Below are 9,427 nucleotides of genomic sequence, written 5' to 3'. Positions count from 1 at the left end.
CCTGCCTCTGCCTCCCAAGTGCTGGGATTAAAGGCTTGCGCCACCATACCCGGCTTATTTATTTATTTTATGTGTATAAGTGTCTTCCATGCATGTATTTTAGTGCAGTGCCCTCTGAGGTCAGAAGAGAGTGTTGGATCCCTTGGAACTAACTGGAGTTACTGACAGTTGTTAGATGCCATATGGGTGCTAGGAACCAAACCCAGGTCCTCTGCAAGATCAGTCAGTGCTCTTAGCTGCTGAGCCATCTCTCCAGCCTCTCTTGATGATACTCTGGAATGGAAGTCGGGGGGGGGGGCGTGGAGAGATGGCTCAGTGGTTAAGAGCACTGGCTGCCCTTCCAGAGGACCCAAGTTCCATTCCCAACACCCACATCTGATGTTCTCGTCTGTCTTTTTATTTATTTATTATTTATTTGTCTTTTTAAGACAGGGTCTCCCTGTAGCCCCAGGAACTTACTATGTAGACCAGGCTGGCCTCGATCTCATAGAGGTCTGCCTGCCTCTGCCTCCCAAGTGCTGGGATTATATGCCACCACGTCTGGCTTTAGACTGTGATTTTTTTAGAAGTTCATTTAGGTGTTGTACATTTTCTGTAGGGTACAGGTGAAGGTACACTGGGACTGTAGAAAAGTAATAGAAAAATAATGGAAAACCTCTTGGTACCTGGGAATGAGAAAGGTCCAACATCAAGTCTGGACCCAGGACCACATGTGGAGTCAAAACCACAGCTGTGTAGTGTGGGATGGAGAGATGGCTGTTCTTCCAGAGGACCTGGGTTTGATTCCCAACACCCATTGGTGGCTACCCATCTATAATTCCAGTTCCAGGAGATCTGACGCCCTCTTCTGGCCTTTGCAGCATTGCACACACATGGTGTACTCACATACATGCAGGCAAAACACTCATGCACATAATATAAAAATAATAAAATAATTTTTTTTAAAAAAACACACAACAGCTGGGCACGGTGGCGCACACCTTTAATCCCAGCACTTGGGAGGCAGAGGCAGGTGGATCTTTGTGAGTTTGAGGCCAGCCTGGTCTACATAGTTCCAGGACAGCTGGGGCTACAGAGAGACCATGTCTCAAAAAGACCAAAAAAAAAAAAAAAACCCACACAACTATGGGCTGGGCATGGTGGCACACACCTTTAATCCCAGTACTTGGAAGGCAGAGGCAGGCAGATCTCTGAAGAGTTCAAGCCAGCCTAGTGAGTTCCAGGCCAGCTGGGGCTACAGGGAGACCCTGACTCAAAAAGACTGATAAACAAACAAATAAATAATACACACACACAACTATGCTGGGAATGGTGGCATATGCCTTTAATCCCAGCACTTAGAAGGGAGAGGCAGAGACAGGTGGATTTCTGTGAGTTCAAGACCAACCTGGTCTACATAGTGAGTTCCAGGCCAGCTGGGGATGCAGGTAGACCCTGTCTCAAAAAAATTAAATAAAATAAATAAGTAAGTAAGTAAATAAATAAATAAATAAATAAATAAATAAATACTAACTATGCTGGGAATGGTGGCACATGCCTTTACTCCAAGCACTTAGGAGGAAAGGCAGGTGGCATAGCAAGTTCCAGGCCAGCTGTGGCTACAGGGAAACCCTGTCTCAAAAAGACCAAAAGAGGGCTGGAGATGTCTTAGCAGTTAAGAACACTGCCTGCTCTTGCAGAAGACCCAGGTTCAAATGCCAGTACCCACATGGCAGCTAACAACTGTCCATAATTTCAGTTCCAGGGGATCCGACAGCCTCTTCTGTCCTCTGCGGGCATTGCACAACATGAGTGCACTTACCCACAGGCAGGCAATACACACATACACATAAAATAAAAATAATAGGGGGCTGGAGAGATGGCTTAGCGGTTAAGAACACTGGTTGTTCTTGCAGAAGATCAAAGTTCAAATCCCAGCGCTCACATGGCAGCTAACAACTGTCCATGACTCCAGTTCCAGAGGATCTGATGGTCTCTTCTGTCCTCCATGGGCATTGCACGACACAGGTACATTTACCTACATGTAGGCAATACACTCATACACATAAAATAAAAATAATAAAATATTTTGAAAAAAATAAAATAAATAAAATATTTTTTAAAAAGAGCAAAAGGTGCCAGGCATGGTGGTGCACGCCTTTAATCCCAGCACTCAGGAGGCAGAGGCAGGTGGATCTCTGAGTCTGTGAGGTCAATGCCAGCCTGGTCTACATAGTGAGTTCCAGGACAGCTGGGGCTACAGGGAGACCCTTTCCCAAAAAAACCAAAAAAAAAAAAAAAAAAGACCAAAAGGAAAAACAACAACACACACAGCTGGCTCTCAGGGGAGGTGGGAAGTCCATTCTAGAGAATCAGTTGTCTCAAGACCAAACTTGGCAAATGACAGAGACCTCCCCTGTCCCCAGGATAAACCCAATGCAGTGGCAAAGCCACCATCATGCACAACCTGGGACCTCGGGAGGGACCTGTGGGAAATGCAGCCAGTCAACATTGGCAAGGCCTCCCAGCATCCAGTCTGCTCCACCATCAGCCCACCACCAGAGGAGTGTGGAACCATGGCTCACAGTTGGAGACCACAGCTCCAGCTCATGGAAGGGGACCATAGCTCCTGCTCACAGGTCCAGGACTCCTCTAGGCCTTCAGCACTAACTTGGGATTGCTGAGACATCCAGCCTCATGAACTGAGAAACCAGATTCTCAGCCTTTCCAGTGTGGCCCAGCCATTGTTGGACTACTCAGACTATCCTGTAAGCCAGTCTAATAAATCCCCATATGTATCTTTTATCAGTTCTGATCCTTTGGAGACCATGACTGATACATGTAGTTTGTCTGGAATGTTTAGTTATTTTCAGTGGCAGAGAGAGGCTGCAGAGGGCTAGCTCCACTTTGGCACCAGAAAGCTTGGTTTTAACCACAATCTACAGTAAAAGTCAATTTTGCACTGAGATCTAGTATTCATGCCCAGCATAAACACACACACACACACACACACACACACACACACACACACCCCAACATGATCCACATTCTGTCACCAGTGGGCTGGCTAGGAGTTCTTTTGCTTTGTGGATATAAATTGTAGGTAAACAAGAAGCTCTTCAAAGGATGAAAGAGATGGTTCAGTGGTTAAAAACCCTGTTGAGCAATCATGAAGTCTGGAGTTCAGATCCCAGTACCCATGTAATAAGCTGGGTGTTCTATGCACACCTGTAACCCAGCCCCCAGGTGAGCAGAGATGGGAGGATTGCTGATGATGACTTGCTGCCAGCCTAGGAATAGACAGTGATAGAGAACACTGAGTGCCCTCTTTAGGCTTCCAGGCATGCACACAGGCATGCATACTCATGTGTGTGCACATACACACATGCACACATAAAATAAGCTCTTCAAGGGGCTAGAGAGATGGCTCAGTGGTTAAGAGCACTGACTGCTCTTGCAGAGGATCCGGGTTCGATTCCCAGCACCCACATGGCGGCTACAAACCGTCCTTAACTCCAGTTCCAGGGCAATATGACGCCCTCTTCTGACCTCGGCGGCATTGCACGACACGGGTGCACTCACATACATTCAGGCAGTACATTCATACACATAAAAATTAATATTTTTTTAAAAGCTCTTGCCAGGTGTGGTGGCGCACATGATTAATCCCGACACTCCTGAGGCAGAGGCAGGCGGATCTCTGTGAGTTCAAGGCCAGCCTGGTCTACATAGTGACCCCAGGACAAGACAACTGGGGCTACAGAGAGACCCTGTGTCAAAAAGGCCAAAAAAAAAAAAAAAAGCTCTTCAAGTGCTGGTCTCTGGCACTTTCTTGTCCCTGTATCAGCTGCAGCAAGGGGAAGCGGGGTGAGTGGCAGCTGGGAAGCATCGGGTATTGGAATGCCTGGCTCTTGGCACTTTCCGGTATTACAGCTTTCAGACTGGGGTCTGGAACTCTTGGCCCTGAAGACTAAGGCAGCTCTCTGGAGCTCTCCTAGCCACTAGGATCTCCAGGTTCTCTTCTCTGGCTTAGCCGGTTCTCTGAACTACTGAGGAGCTCTCCAGCCTCTTAGCGGCCTTTTATCGGTGGTCTGGTCTTTCCTGTCTCCCACTTCCTTGAGCAGCAGTTGGCACTGGGGATTGCAAGTAGGGTGCCAGCACCAGCAGGGCTGTTTGGGAGCCCAGTGTTGGGGATCAGGAAGTCAGACACAAGTCCCCAGACACCTCCAAGGCTGCAGGGACCTCTTAGCTATCAGCCACTTTCCCTCCTCTCCAACTCTCCACTGGGCCATCTCGTCAGCTATCACCATCGCTGCCCTTCTCTGCCATCTGTTGGCTCAGCCTACTGCAAGCAGGCAAGAAAAGATCACTGGAGAGAAATTTTTATTTGGTCTGATGTTGCTATGTCAAAGGATGCATCATGATCTCCCAGCTAACTCCATGAGTGAGCCTGAGCACTCTACTTACATAGCCTGAGAAGGGGAGTTTGGACCAATCACACCTACTTATTTAGAGCAATCACAACCTTGCCTCTTAGCACCAATCACAGTCATTAAGATTTGGGTTTTGGGCTGTTGAGATGGCTCAGTGGGTAAAGTGCTTGCAAGCCTCGAGATCTGGGTTTAATCCCTGGAAAGGTGGAAAGATAGAAGCAACCACAAAGTTGTCCTGAGTTCTGCCCATGCCATGGCACGCAACCCTTCCCCCCACACTCATATCATGCACACACAATTTTTTAAAATATGTATGAATTTGTCTGCATGTATGTTAAGTGCAATGCCAGTGGAGGCCAGAAGAGGGCGTCTGGTCCCTTAGAACTGGAGTTATAGACAGTTGTAAGCCACCATGTGTGTGTGGGTGCTGGGAACTGAACCCAGGTCCTCTGCTGAGCCATCTTTCCAGCCCCTAATAATTTCTTTTAAGACTTGAATTTTCTGGGGCCAATGGAAGGGCTCAGTGGCTAAAGGCACCTGCCACCAAGCCTGAGGACCTGAGTTTGATCCCAGAACCCACATGATGGAACCCAATGACTGACATGTCATTGCCTGACTTCTGCACTGGTGCCACCGCACACATAAAATAAATAAATGGGGGCAAAAACATGAGTTTTGGGCCTAGACCTCACTATGTAGACCAGGTTGACCTTGAACTCACAGATCCATCTGCTTTTGCCTCCCAAGTGCTGGAAATAAAGGTATGTGCTATGGGCTGGAAAGATGGCTCAGTGGTTAAGAGCACTGGCTGCTCTTGCAGAGGACCAGGGTTCAGTTCCCAGGACCCATATGGCAGCTAACAACTGTCCATAACTCCAGTTCCAGGGGATCTGACATCTTCTTCTGGCTCCATGGGCACTGCATGCATGTGGTACATTTACACACATGCAGGCAAAACACTCGTATACATATAGTAAAAATACAATGTATACCATTAGGTCCAGCTGTGACTTTTTGTCTTTCCCTTCCCTCCCCTCCCTCCCCCTCCTCCCCTCCCCTCCCCCTCTCTATTTTTCAGTCCTGGGCATCAAACCCAAGGCTTTGTACGTGCTATGTAAAACACCCTACCACTCAGCTACACCCCTAGTAGTTTCTGAGGTCCAAAAATAGCCAACACAGAGTGATTTGTTCTGTTATAAATCATCCCAGGCCTACATTTTATATTGCGTCCTTTCAGTGTACCCTTTGCAAAGTAAATAGCCTGAAGCCAGAACTGCAGGAGATAAAGTCAAGGCAGTCATTACTGACCTGGCTTCAAACCATCTTCTTTACCTCCCCTTCTCCCTCCTCAATAGAGTCAGATAAGTAATAAGCTTGCTACTGATCCTTGGCAAGCTGAAGGATATAAATGCTAAAACACCCAGGCCCCAGGCTGAAAAAGAAGGAGGTGGTTATCTATGGTGCTGATTTTAAGTACTTCCAAAATATCCACCTTAATTACTGATTACAGATGCTTCCAGAATATCAGAAACTCCTTGACTCATTATAAGTCCATACAAAATACAAACTTGATTGAAGGAATCAGAAATATCTTACAACTCTGTTGACATAAAATAGCACTTCATACCCAAGCAGTCCAAAGCAGATGGTCCCTTCTTATCTCCTCTACTTGTAGTTTTCATTTTTTTAAACTTTTTTAAAAATTTTATTATTTTTATGTATATGCGTGTATTGCCTACATGTAGGTAAGTGCACCCTTGTCGTGCAGTGCCTGCAGAGACCAATCAGAAGAGGCTGTCAGATTCCCTGGGACTGGAGTTATGGACAGTTAGCTGCTGTGTGGGTGCTGGGATTCAAACCCAGGTCTTCTGCAAGAACAAAGAGTGTTCTTAACTGCCGAGCCATCTCTCCAGTCCCTACTTTTAGTTTTCTAAAACATTTCCCTCTCAGAGATGGAGCTCAGCTTGTTTGCGTGAAACCCTGGGTTCCATCCCTAGCACTGTATACACTGGGCATGGTGGTACACACTTGTAATCCCAGCACTCAGGAGGTGGGGGCAGGAGGATCAGAAGTTCAAGTCCCTCCCGAGTTCCATATTGAGGTTGAAGGTCAGCTACTTGGCTAGCTTGAGCTACATGAGACTGTCTTAACAGTAAGAGGACTGGGCACTAGAGACTTAAGGTCACAAAGATGACTTTGCTAGGCTAGGCTTTAGCCTAGAATGCCAGGCCCCCTGAGTGCAGAGAACAATTTGTAAAACCCAACACAATCCTCTTCCTCCCTTTCTTCGTAACTGATTGGGAAGATGGAATCTTTCTTTTTTGTCTTACTCAGTAGCTATAGGCTGATCTGGAATTCACTGTGTAGTCCAGGCTGGCCTCAAAAAAAGCTATGGGTTCATCTCTACTTTTTTTTTTTTTTGGTCTTTTTGAGACAGGGTCTCGCTGTAGCCCCAGCTGTCCTGGAACTCACTCTGTAGACCAGGCTGGCCTTGAATTCACAGAGATCCCCTTGCCTCTGCCTCCCAAGTACTGGGATTAAAGGCGTGTGTCACATTTTTTATCCTATTTATTTTTAAGCTTATCAGACACATGACCTTGCAGGGAAGCTGGGCTGTTAGTAATTGTCTACTTCAAATTTAGCTTGTAGGCTAGGTATAGTGGCACACGCCTTTAAATTCCAGCACTTGGGAGGTAGAGGCAGGCAAATTTCTGTGAGTTCAAGTCCAGCCTGATCTACATAGTGAGTTCCAAGCCAGCCAGGCTACATAGGGAGACCCTTTCTCAAAATAAACCAAACAACAATATAAACTTCTAGTTCAGGGGTAGGTGGTAGAGTTTGGTTGGGAGAATGGATGACTAGCAGGCATTACAGGGGGTCTAATGTTTTCTGTTCATTTGTAGCTGGACTTAAATTGACTTGAGGCACCTTTGAAAATGAACCATCAGATTGTATTTCTTACACTTCAGCTCAAGTCTTCACATTTGAGGGTGGGGTGAAGAGAAGGTAGAATAAAGGAGTTAATCAAAAGTAGAACCAACTAGAATCTAGGGCCCCTCCATCCTAGCTCCTCATCCCACCAGCCACACCTAGGCTGGCTCATCCTTGTGGGGATGTGCATCCAGCTTACAATGCTCACAGACCCTAGATGTCTACTGTGTCCTCACTTCCTACCCTGGTGTTGAAAAACTGACTTGTTTTGACAAGCAAGATGAGAGAGAACTGGGGGAATGCAGGGCTCAGCTTGACTGGCTACATCAAGACCTCTTTCCACCCTGCTCCGTCTTTTAAGACTAACAAAAAAGACTCTGTGTCACCTACCCTGGACTTCACGCAGGGAAACCAAGCCTCAGATCATTAGCAGAGCCGTAGCCCACCGTGAAGCCAATCTCACTCACAAACCGAACTATTTGGTTTAAGGTTTTTCAAAGACCCATCTTGCTAGGTAATAGTTCTTTCTTTCTTTTTTTTTTTAAGTCTAAAACTGAAGGGATTTCTAGTTTATAATTACCAGTTGACGAGCTGGAGAGATGGCTCAGCAGTTAGGAGCACTGACTGCTCTTGTAGAAGACCTGGGTTCGATTCCCAGCACCCATATGGTGGCTAACAACTGTCCATAATGCCAATTCCAGGGGAATTCAACACCCTCTTCTGACCTCCACGGGCATTGCATGATTCAGGTGCACTAACATACATGTAGGCAATACACTCACTCATACAAGGAAATTTTAAATAAATAAATAAAATTTTTTTAAAAATTACCAATTAAACCAGGCGTGGTGGCACAAACCTTTAATCCCAGCACTCGGGAGGCAGAGGTAGGCGGATCTCTGTGAGTTCAAGGCCAGCCTGGTCTACATAGTGAGTTCCAAGACAGCTGGAGCTACAGGGAGACCCTGTCTCAAAAAGACCAAAAAAAAAAAAAAAATTTACCAATTGAACGAAAGGAAAACACCTGATTTTTATGTCTCTTGGGCAAGAGAATGTCGAAATGTCATAGGGAGGGAGGGGACTAGGGGTGCAGCTCAGTGCCCAAGACTTGCCTAGCATGCACAGGCCCTAGGTTCATCCTCAGCACCAAAATTATAAATAAAGTGAAGCTACAGCATAAGGGACAGAGATTGCTTCTGCATTCACTGAGACCTCTGTCTCCCACAATGGTAGCCAGTAATGATTAGGTACTTGTCATGCCAGGAACTTCACCTTACAAGAATTTACCTTTGAAACAAATCTGTGAGTGCTGTGGGGAGTAGCATCTCTTTCATCTTACAAATGGGAACCAAGGCTTGGAGTTGTTCAAATAGCTTGCTCATCTCATGTCTAGCAAATGGTTATGATTTGAACTCAGGTAGCTTGGTCCGGGAATCCACATACCTCACTATGCTGCAGTAACCTCTAGTTTACCCCTGAGGTGACAGAGCTGGACACACAGAAGCCACATCCCCACTTCCACAGACATGAAAAGAAAAAACCTTCAGGCTGGAGACATGGCTCAGCAGGTAAAGGTACCTGCTGCCAAACCTGACCTAGATTCCAGAGCCAACATGGTGGAAGGAGAGAACTGATTCCTCTAATTTCAACTGCACACCATACACCATGGAAAGTACACACACACACACACACACACACACACACACACACACACACACAATGAATAAGTGTAAAAAAATGTTTAAAAACATCATGGTGCTGGAAAGATGGCTTAGCAGTTAAGAGCATGGGCTGTTCTTGCAGAAGATCTAGGTTCAGTTCCCAGCACCCACGTGTCGGCTAACAACTGGCTATAACTCCAGTTCCAGAGAATCCAATGCCCTCTTCTAGTCTCCGTGAGGTTGGCATGCCCATGCACTTATGTACGCATGCAAAACACTTATACACATAAAATAAAAATAAAAAATTTAAATTTAGGGGCTGGAGAGATGGCTCAGTGGTTAAGAGCACTGACTCCTCTTGCAGAGGACCCGGGTTCGATTCCCAGCACCTACATGGTGGCTACAAACCGTCCTTAACTTCAA

At 46.3% G+C, this 9,427-nt stretch overlaps 1 protein-coding gene across 2 annotated transcripts in view; it reads left to right on the top strand.

Moving 5' to 3' along the window:
* The window catches only part of Tbc1d22b (TBC1 domain family member 22B), an 81,928-nt gene that overhangs the window by 69,816 nt on the left and 2,685 nt on the right, over nucleotides 1-9,427 (top strand). Inside the window, exon 13 of one of the 2 annotated variants that reach the window (XM_029566948.1) lies at nucleotides 2,406-2,971. The exons of the other annotated variant lie outside the window; for it this stretch is intronic. Within the exon in view, the coding sequence (XP_029422808.1) occupies nucleotides 2,406-2,663 (258 nt within the window). The 3' untranslated portion in view covers nucleotides 2,664-2,971. Of the gene's footprint in view, nucleotides 1-2,405; nucleotides 2,972-9,427 lie in introns of those variants that run through there. 2 annotated transcript variants of the gene reach the window in all.

This window comes from Nannospalax galili, unplaced genomic scaffold (genome assembly GCF_000622305.1).
Source record: "Nannospalax galili isolate Female #2095 unplaced genomic scaffold, S.galili_v1.0 scaffold538, whole genome shotgun sequence".
NCBI classification, from domain to species: domain Eukaryota; kingdom Metazoa; phylum Chordata; class Mammalia; order Rodentia; family Spalacidae; genus Nannospalax; species Nannospalax galili.
This window is presented reverse-complemented; position numbering and strand designations above follow the sequence as displayed.